General features: G+C 39.0%; 1 protein-coding gene across 1 annotated transcript in view; it reads left to right on the forward strand.

Annotated features, from left to right (window-relative positions):
- Nucleotides 1–15117, forward strand: part of HDGFL3 (HDGF like 3) — a 77308-nt gene extending 62191 nt beyond the window's left edge. Inside the window, exons 4-6 of the mRNA XM_081229000.1 lie at nucleotides 618–776; nucleotides 4751–4897; nucleotides 14621–15117. Of these exons, the coding sequence (XP_081085126.1) occupies nucleotides 618–776; nucleotides 4751–4897; nucleotides 14621–14626 (312 nt within the window). The 3' untranslated portion in view covers nucleotides 14627–15117. The remainder of the gene's footprint in view (nucleotides 1–617; nucleotides 777–4750; nucleotides 4898–14620) is intronic.
- Nucleotides 15118–15525: the final 408 nt, after the last annotated feature.

Here is a 15525-nt window from a genome sequence, read left to right on the forward strand (position 1 = left end):
TTCTATGGTGGGTAAAATGCTATCCAGCTGCATTGCCTGCTACAGAGAAATCATTTGTCAATTGACACTGCAGACTTCACTGTTGTCTTATTTTAAGAAGTTGCCACAGCCTCCCAGCCTTCAGCAGCCACCACCCTGACCAGTCAGCAACCATCAGCATGGTTGACCCTCCACCAGCAAAAAGATGAGGACTCGCTGAAGGCTCAGATGATGGTTAGCATTTTTTAGCAATAAAATATTTTTAAATTAAGGTATATACATTGTTTTTATAGACATAATGCTACTGCAAACTTAATAGACTACAGTTTAGTATAAACATAACTTTTATATGCACTGGGGAACCAAAAAATTCATGTGACTTGCTTTATTGTGATATTTGCTTTATTGCGGTGGTCTGGAACTGAACCTGCAGTATCTCCGAGGTATGCCTGTAATTCTGTTACCTTAAGAGGGTTCATGTCAGTTGGTCACTGGAAAATTGAAGTTGACAGCCGTTTATTTTGAAAATCTTGAGTAAGCTGAACTTCTTCTAATTAGAATAGAATGATTCTTTTCATAGTCTGTAGTCTTTGCTATTTTTCAAAAATGTAATTAGCTAATATTTTATTATCTCTTAGGCAATTCAGCAACAGAGCTCTTCAGAAACCGAGGGAGAAGGCGGGAATACTGCAGATGCAAGCAGTGAGGAAGAAGGTGATAGAGTAGAAGAAGATGGAAAAGGCAAAAGAAAGAATGAAAAAGCAGGCTCAAAACGGAAAAAGTCATACACTTCAAAGGTTACTGAGAAACCTCTCCCATTGTTGTTAATGCTGTATGCATATTCATTAAAGGTTTTTAGATTACTTTTAATTCATTCACTGGGCACATAGAAATATATTAGCTCTGTGGAGCCTCTGCCTTTAGAGACAGTAATATATCTGAGGGGAATAAGACAGGTGATCTTAGATGTGAGGCTAACTGGTATTGACTCATAAGGGCTATTGACCCTGAAAATAGCACCTCCTCCGTTGGAGGAGGACTGTTCTTTAATCAAGGATGTAAGAATAGGTATTCCTCTTATAACAACCCCCAGGTGAGCCCTGAAGAATTTAGGAATATAGGAGACTCAGTACAGTTTAGGACTATGTCTAGTATTATAGATATAAATATAATGATAGACTCTTTCTTGTCTCTCTGCTTTAAAGAATGTGCTTTGGCTCTTTATTTGTTCAGTTCTCATATTTCCAGGTCACCTATTCTATGTCAGACACTTGTACTGGGTAGATAGTGGTGAGCAAATCCAACGCCATTCCTACCCTCATGTAACTTACAATACAGTGGGTTGGGGGGGTGGAAACACAGAGTTAAGAAACAAATAATAAATAACTGTAAATTCTGAAAGGGCTATGAAGGAAATGAATGGGAGCAGGGAACAACGGAATAAGTGTATCTATTTAGATAGGGTGGCCAGGCCTTTCCGAAAAGATGAAATTTATGCTGAGACCTGAAAGAAGAGCGTGGGACGAGGAGTGCGTGTGGCAGAGCAGCAAAGCTCTGAGGGAGGGAAGAGTTTGACGTGGCCTGGATTGAAAGAAGGCAGGCATGATTGGAGAATCATGATCAGGAGGGAGAGACAGGCAAGGGCTAAATAATGGAGACTGGCATGCCATGTTAAGGAGTTTGAATTTTATTCCAGATATAACAATAATTTATTGGAGGCGTGACATGATCCTTGATTTACAAATTGGAAGTTTAGGTTTTTCATACAGTAATTCAGAAATACAGTTGAAAAAACTATGATATTGTGGAAATTGTTCACCTTTGAAAAACTTAAAGCAAGGTAGATGGATCTTTGAAGATAAGGATCGGTACAAGTTTTGCTGCAATTGGTCTGTCACACAGTTGAATACTTGGACAAATTACTTCCATTTAGACTCTGGTATTTAGTGGCTGGATATACTTAGGAAATTCCTTAGAAACAAGTATCAAGGGTTTCTTAGACTATCAACATTTTATTTTACAGTCTATAAAATCCACCCAACTGGCATACGGGTAAAATTGTATGAATGCATGTTACTTCCTGTACACCTAATGAAAAACATGGTATATGCCTTAAATGGGGGTAAAGTTTGCAAATGGCAACAAAATAACTAGAATTTTCCCTAACAGACTGTATGTTCCATAGGGGTTATTTTTTAAGCTGAATTTCTTTTAACATTTTGGACTTCATTTAAACACCCAGTTGAACTTAATTTAGTTTATGATTGCCTGCTGAGCTTCTGTGTAATGTGTTGCACCACCCTAAATTATCTAAGCTCTCTAAGGTACCTGAGGTATTTAATAGTGTGGATATTTGGCTTTTAAATGTCATTATTTCATCACTCTTGTGAAAGCCAGAGTAATAGGGCTCATACCTGGGGTGGATTTATAATTTAAAGTAGTGAAGAGGTAAATACATACTTTACTTACTAAGGCTTATCAATTTTAAATTAAAGAATCATTTCCTTTGCTTTCCTTCAAGATCACAACTTTCATGATCACTTAAGAACCATGATTTTTAATTTTCAATATCAACTGAGTAAACTAGCACAATAGTTCTCAAACTTTTGCATGCATCAGAATCACCTGGAGGGCTTGTTAAAATACTAATTGCTGAGTGTCGGCACCCCCCACCATTTTCTATTTTAGTAGGTCTAGGGCAGGGTCCAGGGTGGGGAATTAAATATCCAGTGAGCTGATGTTGCTGATCTGGGAACCACATTTAGAGAACCACTTACCTCATATAACCTCACTGCTCTCTTTGGCTTCCCAAATGTTTCCTTTTTGTTGAATATGGTGATTTTTTATACATCTGTTACTTGAATAATCTTCCTTTACCACTAAACTTTTGGTTCACAGACTTTTTTGACTGCATCCAAGTTAGGTTGAGGGAGAAGTCCCACTTTCCCTCTACCTCACCTAATTCTGTTTTTCTGTGGGAAAAAAATGTTCATAATGAAGAGCCATAGTATAAGCACATTTGAGGGAGGTTATGTATATATCATTTTAGCAGTAAGTGTATTGTGATTCATATTTGAGCCATAACAGATACTAGAAGATTATAAGCAAAAAATATTTTGCATGCAAGTTATTTACTGTATAAAGTAGGGCTAATCAGAGAGCCTCACAACAAACTAAACTCATGATGATAGTAAACTGTTAGTAATCTTAGTTAAAAACAAAAGAAAGTAACAGTTGGACACACAGCCAATTCAAAACCATATTGATGAAACTGATGAAGGGTCCTTCCCCAAAATTACAGGAATTGCGACGATCTGCATAAGCACAGTAAGAGCTTTCTAAGCTTACCAAATATAGCTTGGCAGCCAGATTTCTTAGTAGAATACCGAATGTGACTCATTAGTAAAACATAGTAATGCCCTAATTCTAGTCTATGTATATCAAATTATGAAGCTTAAAAACTCACTTGTAAGATTACTCGTAAGTATCCTTTGTAAGCACTATACATTTTAGGGAGTTCTACCTTATTATCTGTAAGAACTGCAGGTCAAGGACTATTACTTGAGAATTACTATATAAAGCAACTACTGCATTTCAATAATTATACTGTATTTACTAGGAGAACAAAAGTATTTCACTTTTTATATCATCATACTTGGTCTAAACTTTAACTCCAGGCACTCCATGTTTGGATTATTAAATCCCTGCTATCCCTCCTTGTAAAAAGTAAAAATGAAGTCATTTTAAACTGATATTTTGGGCTTGGTTGGTAGTTTCAGTTAAGTAAAATAGAAGCAATGTAATTACATATTCTATCACATAGCTAGAAGATATTTTCTCTTTGAAAGTTGCATTTTAAAATATTGATTGTCTCAGAAAGCTCAGATTTGCTAATTCATTTCTGTAAGACCAAAAGTGACTTGCCTTAATGAGTTTTGTCTTAGCTGTTATTTGCCATGTGCTTAAAGATTCATAAAATTTCTCAAAAAGGAAATGTAAGTGAAATGCTACATTTTATTTTCTTAAAGGTGCACAGCGGGGCCAGCTTTTGATCATTTTAATGCTGTTCTGCAAAGCAGCTCTGGCTGCAAACTATAATTGTATTTTCATCTTCACTGTAGAGTTCATCTTGGTTTCAAATGCAAGTTGATAAGAAAAAAAGGGCTAGTTTACCAGTGTGGCCTTGAGTTCTTAAATAACTATCCATAATTTAAAAGATTAAAGTCAATTCATGTCATATGGTGATAGAAAAGTTTTGTCAAGATCATCCCATGTATACCATTAACCAAACAGTTTCCATAAGTGTTCCAACATGAATATCCATATGGTATCCTAGATAGTTTACCTTGCTTCTCTGGACCTCACATTCTACTGTGAAATGATGGGGAAGGACAAGGAGACCTTTAGGGTGCCTTCTAGCTCTGTAGCCTTCCTAGAGTGGTGTCCATCAGCTATATTTATTCATTGACAGTGTTCCAGGTATGTGAATCTCTATTTTCTTCTTTTAATATCACACTGCTGGAAAGAACTAGAAGGTTATCCAGTCCACCTCTACTTCCTTTCCAGCTGTTTAAACTGAGGCCCCGTGAGGTGAACTGACTTGTCCAAGGTCACCTAGCTCAGTCATGGCACACTGCCATGTTGTATTGGTATATCCTGTATCAAGCCACAAAGACTGGATATAGGTCAGCTACTTCTACATTTCTTACTTACATTTGTGCGTTTGGGTTTCTACTTTTGACTATACTTTTTAACTTGTCTAAATATTTAGAAATCCTCTAAACAGTCCCGGAAATCTCCAGGAGATGAAGATGACAAGGACTGCAAAGAAGAAGAAAATAAAAGCAGCTCTGAGGGTGGAGATGCCGGCAATGACACAAGAAACACAACTTCAGACTTGCAAAAAACCAGTGAAGGGGTAAGAATATACCTGTAATTTCTCTTATCTTCCTGTTAACTTAGAAGACATTTTGCCTCAGAACAGGTTTCATATCTCAGCATTAGTAAACGTTGCCTTAGTAAATGGAGAAACATTCTCAGCTTGACATATACATTCACTCACAGCTCCTGAATAGGTGATCAGATGCTTAGAATCTGAGAACAAAAGAGAGCTGGGTGGGAATTACACCTGTCTATCAGTTCGGAACTCTGACAGGTTTATTCTTTTTTAAACTAACTTCAGCACCTTTAGAGTTTTTTAGAAGTCAGGCATGAAGTATTGAAATTATGAAATGCCACCTCAGAATTTGACAGTTGTATTTCTTATATTATAAAATGAATGGCATGTTCAAAATAGGGTATTTTATACTGCTTCTTTCTTAGAAGCAGTATGTAATTTAATATACCCATGGGGATTTTAAACATTTAAATATTCAAGCTATATGTGAATATTAATGTTTAAAGTAACCAAGGGGAAAACTTGTACACTTTGAATCTTGTTAACTTTTGTTAACCTCTGTTAACTTCAAAGTCACGGGCAAGTACACCTTTGTAAAAGTTTTAGTGAAGGCAGATTTTGCCCCTGGTCATTTTCCATGAGTCTTTATGAAGACTAATTGGACAGCGGCAAATCATTTTAAAACAATACTGATAAAATAAATTATTATTACTTTTTAGTTAAATTCTGGTTTCAGCTGAGTTCTTGCTTACTCTTGTCATTACTGTTCACCTCTCAACTGTCTCCTCCTGCTCCCAGTTACCCATAATTTCTCCCAAGTTATGATTCTATTTATTCCCTTGTTTCTCTTACCCAGCTCAGTTTACTCCATCCTCTGCCTGTCTTCCTTCTCTTGACCTCTCTCCAATAAATAGTCCTCTGTCATTACCTTTGCCTGCAGCCCTCCCAGGGACACAGAGCTGCTAAGTCACTAAAGGCTTGAGTACCTGACTTGGATTTGATTTTCTTTTTATCTCACCTGCTATCTTCCTTCATCCTAGGTAACTTCAGTATGTGTATAGCAAAAACTCCCGCAACTTGTCTCCCCTTTTACTGCCGATCCCATTTCTAGCTGTACTTCCTGTGACAGAGGAAGAGGTAGTTTACACCCGTACTACTCAGTGTGTGGTCTGCAGACAGGTAGCATTAACATCACCTGGGGGCTTGTTAGAAATGCAGAATCCAGGCTCAACCCCAGAGCTATCAAATCAGAATCTGCATTTTAACTAAACGCCCAAGTCATTCATATGCACATCAAAGAGAAGCACTAATCTGCACCTTCCTATCACCAGAGTCCAGAATATCATCTCCTGCTTTCTCCAAGGCTACACCCCGTCAGTGGTCCCCTTTCTCTCCTATACCTTTACTTTCTTTTCTGCTGGCTCCTTACTCTCTGCCTATAAACAGTATCAGGTCTCCCTTAACCTTAAAGATACCTCCCTTCCACCATGTATCCTACTCTTTTCACCTTTCTCTTCATCTCTAATTTCTTAAAAGAGTTCTTTTTTCTCCCAGGGTCCATTTTCTCACCTACTCATGCCTTAACCCAGGGGTCCCCAACCCCCAGGCCGTGGACCGCTACCCGTTTGTCAGAGGCCTGTTAGGAATTGGGCCTCCCAGCAGGAGGTGAGCGGCGGGCGAGCAAGGAAGCTTCATTTGCCGCTCCCCATCGCTCGCATTACCGCCAGAACCATCTCCCCCCCGCACCCCCCACCCCGCACCCCGGTCCGTGGAAAAATTGTCTTCCATGAAACGCAGTCCCTGGTGCCAAATAGATTGGGGACCGCTACCTTAACCCATGGCACTCTTGTTTCTTCTTCGACCGGTTCATGGAAACTGCTCTTGTAAAGGTTCCTAGTGATCCTCTCATTGGCAAATCCACTGTCTCCTTTAGTCTTTATTTTACTCTGCAGCATTTAACACCATTAGCCACTTTCTCCTCCTGACTTTGCCTCCAGGTCACCAGTCTCTTGTGCTTCCTCTCCCAGTGTCTCCTCAGTCTCCTTCTAGAGCACTTTTCTCTAGGCTGTCTGGGCACACTTCCAGTCTGAAAGCTTCCCGTTTCCATCTATGCACTCATGTGGTTTCATCTGTTATGTATTACTGATGACTTCTCACTCTGTAGCTCTTGTGTTGTAGATTCATTTTTCTAATTTAATAAAACCATTTCTACTTTAATAACTTGAAAGCACCTCAGAAGACAGTTGCTACTAGAAGTAACAACAGCAGCAGAGTCAGAGTAGTAGTGGCTAACATTTTTACCATGTGCCACATAACTGTGCTAAATGCTGTACATGCATTTGATCCTCATACAAATCCCAGGAGGTAGGTGCAGGTGTTATCTTCATTTTGTAGCTGGGGAAACTGAAGCTGAAAGGATTGGCCCAGGGTCGCACAGCTAGTCAGAGCCTGAATTTGAAGCAAGAGCCCGAGATCTTTTTATTTTTAACCTGTTTCTAATAATATAATTTTATACACAAAAGGATATATATATAATATAAAAATAAAGTAGTAAGCATGGTAATTTAATGAATACCAGGACCCTACCACTTAGCCATAACTAGAACATAACAATAACTTGCATCTATATACATGTTCTTCCCCATCCTGTTTTCTTCCTACCCAGAGATAACCACTAGCGTTGTATTTATTATTTCCTTTCATTCTCAAAATTTTAGCCCATACCTAACATATACATATATACTTAAATAATAATTTAATTTTGCTCATTTTTGAGCTAATGCACATATGCAAGAGTTTCTTTAGAGTATGTAAACTCACACTGGACATGCTGAGTCATGAGTTTAGGGTTTTTAACTTTACAAGGTAATGCCAAAGTATTTTCCTAAGTTGTTGGACCCATGTATACTCCCACGATCAGTGTATGAGTTCCCTGTGACTAACTGGGCATTGTCAGACTTTAAAAATTTTTGCCAATATAGTGGATGTAAATTATAGTCTAAACTTGTGATTCTTTGATCAATAATGAAGTTGAGCCTCTTTTCACGTGTTAATTGACCACCTCTGTTTCCTCTTCTGTGCAGTGCTTGATTTTGGTTTTTTGCCCATTTTCTTGTTGGACTTTTTTCTCACCGACTTGTAGGACTCCTTTACATATTCTGGATTCTAACTACCATGGGTGGTCATATGCATTGCACATATCTTCTCTAAGCTGTTAGTGAACAGACTTTCTTAATTTTATTGTAGTCAAATGTGTCAAATTTTTCTTGTTATGGTTATCGTTTTTCTGTCTTGTTTAAGAAGTCTTTTCCTGTCTCAAAGTCAGAAGGGTATTCTCCTATATTTCCTTTTAAAATTGTAAAGTTTTGTTCTTAACATTTCAGTGTTTAATCCATCTGGAATTGATTTTTGTGTATGGTATGAGATAGGCTCCCACTGCATTTTCCCCATAGCATAACCATTAACCAGCACCATCTATTAAATAGTCTCTCCTTTCCTCTCTGATCTGCAGTGTCATCTGTCATATAGCCATGGGTCTCTGGGTTCTCTATTCTGTTCCTTTGGTCAGTACTAAACTTTCTTAAATTTTAGTAGCTTTATAATGTGTCCTGATATCTTGTAGGGCAAGTAGCCTAATTTTTTTTTTTCAAATATTTAGTAGACATGGTCCAGGATAGAAGGTCAGAGGGGCTTTTTTTTCTTGATGGGAGAATATACAGCACATATGCTGATAAGAATGATCCAAATATGGAACGATCACAAAATAATAATGTAAGAAAAAATTGCCACAGTAGTGCTCTTCAGAGGCAAGAAGGCATAAAATCTAGTGCACATCCGGAAGGGTTACCTTACTCCATCCACTGAAGCAGGAGGAATTGCAGAGTGTTTGGGCACAGAGGCAGGTAAATGAGTACTTGGGGTGAGAGCATGCAAAAGTTCTGATCTGATTGCTTATATCTTCTTAGGAAGCAAGGTCAACATTTGAGAGTGAGAACAGGAAGAAGTGTTGAAAGTTTAAAGAGAGAGGAAAAGGGATAAAATAGTTACTTAGAAGAACAGAAGAGTGGGCTTCCCTGGTGGCGCAGTGGTTGGGAGTCCGCCTGCCGATGCAGGGGACACGGGTTCGTGCCCTGGTCCAGGAAGATGCCACATGCCGCGGAGCGGCTGGGCCTGTGAGCCATGGCCGCTGAGCCTGCGTGTCCGGAGCCTGTGCTCCGCAACGGGAGAGGCCACAACAGTGAGAAGCCCGCGTACCTCAAAAAAAAAAAAAGAACAGAAGAGTGATTGGACTTGGGAAATGAAGTTGAATTGCCAGACAGCAGTAAGGGCCCACATGAGGTTAGTGGTCATGAATTTAAAGTGAGAACAGTCAGGTGGCTGTGTGTTTTTCTCCAGGCATATTCAATTCTGCAGTCACGGAGTGGCAGAGAATTGCATTTAACTAGAATTGGCACTTGCCCAGAGAATAAAGGAGGTTCAAGACAAGGGAGTTGAGGGTGTATGCAAGGAAGGGATTAATTATAATGATGGACCCATGGAATCCAAAATATGTTCAGAGGGAAATAAGGATGTGAGGAAGGAGATAGGATCAACGGATTTTGCGTATCCAAGAATTCTTGGAGTTGGAGTACTGGATAAAGGGAGCGAGCTGGAAAGATAGGTGGTGATAGAATAGGAAGATGTTTAGATCAGACTGCGGAAGGGTGGCAGTAGGTGCTGATGACAGTGCAGGTGAGTTTGGTATTTTGAGTGGGACAGTTTTTCATTGTGTGCGCACTGATGAGATCGCAGGACATTTAGTACCCTTGGCCCCTGCCCATTAAATGCCACAGGACCTCCAAGTTCTTATAATAACCTAAAATGTTCCGATAATTCCCCCCCAAAAAACAGTGACTTAAAACAGTATTTGCAAATACTCTCAGTGGTTGAGAATCACTTGTCTACGAAATAACCCTGGAAATGAGTGACTGAGGTAAGGTGGAAGACGAGATCTTTGGAGAAGAGGAAGTCTAGGAACTTAAGAGGTCAGAGTGTTGGAAAGACGATCTCTCTGCATGTCGACATCCAGCAGTTATTATGCTATTGAGTGACAGTGGGCCAGAGCTAAAGTCTCCAAGGAGAAAGGGGGAGTGACCCGTGGTGTCTGGAGGTGACTGCAGTAGGGAGGGGTCGTGGTTCACAATATTGAGACTAAAAGCTAGAAGGATTATTCTTCCTGGGGATGGAAGCACAGGGGAGAGGAAGAATAGCTTAGAAATAGTCATTAAGATCAAGGACACCTTCCCCACCTCGGGGGCCTGTAGTATAAGAGCTGTGGCAAAGGAAATAGTTACCATCTGGGGGTTGCAGGAAAACAAGCAGCACTATCTTCAGGGGAAACCAGGTTTCAGTTAGAACAAGTTGATGAGTAAAATATCTCGTGAATTTAGGAAATTTGCTGATGGCTATGATTTCCAGGGGGCCCAGTGGAAGAGATTGAGGAATCTGGGTTGGGGGCGGTGGGAGTATTTAAGAGATGAGGTTATAAACGAACATGTATAAAGTGACTGAGGATGAGAGTCCAGGAAGTGATAGATGCTCTGGAGCTCATCTTGTGGCAACCGAAGTAAGCAAGAATAAAGGGCGTAAGGAAAAAGGATTATTGATGGCTCAAGGCAGAGAGTGGTGTTGAAGTTATGAATATTGGTAAAGAAAGGAAAGAAGAGGTTCTTACAAGGAACCCACAGACTTCTGAGACCCCCTTTATTTCCAGCGGCTCTCTGCCTTCATCCTCACCCCTGCTGGTGGAAGCATGAGGCAGAAAGGGGTAGGCTCCAGAACACTTAGAGCTCCCCTTCTAGATTCATGTGGCTGTAAAGTGGAGGGGACTAATCTTTGTGGCCAGGAAGCCATGCAGATAATATACCTGCTCTATTGTCTCTTGCCATGTGACAAATTATCCCAAAACTCAGTGGCCTAAAATAGCATTTTCTATGAGTCAGGAATCCAAATAGATGTAACTTGTTGATTCCTCTATCTCGATCTCTCCAAAGCTGCAGTTAAAAGTATTAGCAGGGGCTCAAATCATTTTGAGGCTCATCTGGGGTGGGGCGGGGGGCGTCCTCTTGCAAGTTCACTCAGAAAGTTGTTGGCAGGATTCGGTTACACACAAGCTTACTGGGCTGAGGGCTTCAGTTCTTCATTGACTGTTGGCCAAAGGCCTCCCTTGGTTGCTTGCCACATGAGTCTCTCCATAAGGCAGCTCCAACATGGCAGCTGGCTTCATTAGCAAGAGTGAGAATGCTAGCAACACAGAAGTCAGTCTTCTGTTATCCCATCACTTTTGCCTCATTCTCTTTATTAGAAGCAAGTCACAAGGTCCAGCCCACACTCAAAGGGAGGGTATTACACAAGGGTATGAATACCAGGAGGCAGCCGTCATTGAGATCCATGTCAGAAAGCTGCCCATCCCTGAACCAACCACTGGTAACAAGGGGATTAGAACTGGCTCAGACCAGTCAGGTTCTCCCCATCCCTGGAGCTGGAGTCAAGTCCCCAAATCACAAGGCTATCACATAATTGTGGGGAGGACCAGAGGATAGAATAAATGTTGGGAGGACAGCCAGAGAGTTCACTGTAACCACTAACCAATATTCCTACCTTTATTCTTCTGACTCTGGAACTATTGTTCTTCCTGCCATATAGTGCTGCCTCCTTATGTCTTGCCATTGCCCTCTAGATCAAGCCCAGACTCCTTATTTCAGCATATAATAGCCTTCACACTCCAACCCCAATTTATCTTTTCAGCCTCATTTCTCACCGTTCACTCTCATTTATTCTAAACCAGTGGTTCATCAAGCTGGCTCAGGACCCCTTTAATACTCTTAAAATTTATTGAGGGCCCCAAAGAGTTTTTGATATAGCTATTGATATTTACTTAATTAGAAATAAAAAAATTTTAAGATATTAATTTCCTTTAAAATAATAAACCTATTACTCAGTATAAATAACATGTTTTTGTGAAAAATAAATGCATTTTCCCCAAAATTTTTTGAGAAAAATGGCACGGTTTTACATTTTTAAAAATCTCTTTAATGTCTGCTTTAATAGAAGACATCAGGCAGGATTCTCATATCTGCTTCTGGATTCAGTCTGTTGTGATATGTTATTCTGGTTGAAGTATAGGAAGAAAATGTGGTCTTACATAGACATGTAGTTGAGAAGTGGAGTTATGCGTATTTTAATAGTCTTTTCATATCATTGTGTATATTCTCTGATATTACACCAATTCTGTAAGTGGTAATTTCTCAGAGGTTAGTTGCAGTGTGGAATCTGAACCCTTTGTATTCTGTTTGGTTAAAATCCATTGGACTGTCTGGCACTTGGAATAGCTTTTACACATTTGGAAAATCTTTGTTCCCTGAGTTATTCAAGTTTTCCAAATATTTCATTATGAAATCTTTTTAGTCACATTTTAAATATCACTGCCTATCTTATCAGAAGAATCTACGTTTTGGGAAGCTGTTGGTTGTGGAGGATTTAAGTTTTCTAGAATTCTAATTTTCACTTAAAAGCTCAGATTTTATCATTGGTGACAAATACTGCCATTTTCCTTGAAATAATAGGCTCATTTCATTTATTTTTGACAAAGTGCCAAATACCCAAGTCTGAATAACCATAGTTTATCTGTCATCATTTTTTGCAGTAAAACTGGTGCTCCATAAAATGATCCTATGAAAAAAAAAAAGAAAATGATCCTGTGACTTCACCTGCCTCATAACTTCTGCTTACTATGTTCTGGGTGTCCTTCAGCTACACTGCCACCCTACAGCCTTTCAATGTGCCTCATATTCAAATGCCTCAAGAGAGAATCTGATTGGATTAGCCAGCCATTATCCAGTATAGAAGTGGTGTGGCGCTGAGCATGGCAACCAGCGCGTTAAGGAACAACTTCTGGCTGTTTACGTGGAGGAGACTTCTAGTCTAGCAAATACTCAGAACAGTGTGTCCAGGACATTCACCATTATGAATTAACAAGATATATTTTCACACACAGGTGCACAGAGAGTGATTATGGTATGAGAAGTTAAAAAAATTAGATTTATAATTTGGTTTTATAAGTACTCATTTGATAGCACCTTGTTTAAAGACCCCGCCCCCAAAAAAGCATGTCCTTAAAGTTATAGTCACATTTTGCTACCACTTGCACTCTGTTTGGAGCACTAGTAATGTTCTGAGGCTGCCATCAGACCATCTGTTCCAAATATACTCTTCAACATGGATTGAGTAGTTGTTACTATGAATTTTCTACCAATGTAAACATAGAATGTATTGCCTTTCACATTAATATTAATAAAAAGACATTGTTACAAAGAATTTTCTTTGGTTGATTAACAATTTTTCATTGTTTTAATGGGTGTCTTCCTCCTTCACAAGGGAGGAAAATCCTCTAAAGTCTGTGAGTATAATCTTATTTCTAGTGTTTTTGTTAGGAGTCACGAGGCACTGAATCTTGCAAGTTCACAGATTTTAAATGTAATTTTTATTTAAGATTGGCTTTCTCATTTTGGTAGGAACAAAGAAGGCTAAGAAATGTACTTCTGCCATCTTGAGTGGATGGTAGGTTTAGTAACTTTTCCTGTTTGAAGGTTCTGGAATTATTTGTATATTGTATTATGTACGGTACAGGATAGATTTTGGCTGCATAAGTGAAATACCCATGAGTGAGCACATGTATGCTTACAAACAAGTTCATTCACTCAGTGAAGTAAAGGGCTGAAGCAGGCTGTTTTTAGAAAAAATATTGGGGGCCCGAGTTCCCTCTTTCATTCATCTCATGAGAACATTACTAAGGGGTTTAATGTATTTGGGATAATGATAAAGAAAACAAAAATAGCATCCCTGTGGGGAAATGTAACCTGATACAATTTAAAGTGGGACCCAAATTGAAACAATTCTTTTAGGAAACGGAAATATTTTATCTTTGTCACATGGATGTAATCTAAATTTTAACAGAAATCTGGGCTTCCGTTCTTTTTTGTACATCTTGATTTTATTAACTTTTGTATTTCTTTGAGCCATATGTCACAAGTAATTAAGTTGTAAATATTATACAGAATAATCTGCATACTCTTCAAATACTGTTTTTTTTTTTGCGGTATGCGGGCCACTGTTGTGGCCTCTCCCGTTGTGGAGCACAGGCTCCGGACGCGCAGGCTCAGCAGCCATGGCTCATAGGCCCAGCCGCTCCGCGGCATGTGGGATCCTCCCAGACCTGGGCACAAACCCGTGTCCCCTGCCTCGGCAGGCGGACTCTCAACCACTGCGCCACCAGGGAAGCCCTTCAAATACTTTTATAATTTTCAGGAATTTACCTTTCCTTCTGACACCAAAGTCCTCACAAAGATGGATTATCTTGATTTTTCCATTGACTATATGTATCCCAGCAATACATAGTACTGGAGTTGTACAGAGTGCATGCTACTGCACTCTGTTCCCTGCCAGACAGTAGACAAAGTTTATTGGTTTTTTTCCTTTTTTTTTTTTTTTCTTAATGGAACACTAAAAATGCCCTAGACATTCCTTTAGCTTTTTGCACTGATAGGTATAAAGCAGAGCCTCAGGGGCTGTTCTTGCTAAGTATTGTTAATGCCGCGGTGCAGGTTGGAATCTCAGAAAACCCAGTTATATACTATAAAGGCGTGGATACTTTTATTCTTAATATCCAAAATCATCTAAAGGCTTGTTTTCTTTCTTTTTTTTCAGACCTAACTACCATAATGAATGCTGCATATTACGAAAACCACAAGAAGGTTATACGTTTGGTTGTCTAATATTCTTGGATTTGATATGAACCAACACATAGTCCTTGTTGTCATTGACAGAACCCCAGTTTGTATGTACATTATTCACATTCCTCTCTGTTGTGTTTGGGGGAAAAAAAACATTTTAGCCTTTTTTAAGGTTACTGATTTAATTTCATGTTATTTGGTTGCATGAAGTTGCCCTTAACCACTGAGGATTATCCAGATTTTTGCACAAGCTTATACAAGTCTAGGATCCTTTATCAAGGCAGTTATGTTCATCAGTCTCCTGCCTTTACTCCACCATCACCAAACACTCAGTTAAATATAAATTAGCATTTTTTAAAATGACCACTCAACATAATGCTTAAGGGACTTCCTCTCTGTGACAGAACCCAGGAACCAATTCCTAGATACACAATGTTGGCATATTGAAAATAAACTTTAAATTGTTCTTCAGTTTTGAGGCCATGTGTAAAGTTTAATCATTGTAAAATATCTATTCCGTATTAGAAATAGCTAGTTGACAGCTTATACTTCTCAAAACTCATGTTGTTAACGTACACAAACTCAGTTTCTATATGTGAAGTTAGTGAGTCTTTTGTGTTACTCCAAAATAAAGGCAATGATTTATTTTTTCCCAATCTCAATACAATTTGAGCTAATCACTCAAGCTGGATTCTTTACATTTTAAAGCTGGAATCAGCAGTAGCCCTATGGGAAGTAAGACAAAGCATTGACTTTTAAATATAGACTTTTAAAATGATCCGTTGTTTTCTTTTGGAACTAGAATTAGAATAGTTAATACTCATCCACAAACCATTATTATGTGTACATTATTGTTGCAATTGTGATAATAGAAAATTT

Source organism: Mesoplodon bidens, assembly GCF_964165515.1.
Source record: "Mesoplodon bidens genome assembly, chromosome: 3".
In the NCBI taxonomy this organism is placed as follows: domain Eukaryota; kingdom Metazoa; phylum Chordata; class Mammalia; order Artiodactyla; family Ziphiidae; genus Mesoplodon; species Mesoplodon bidens.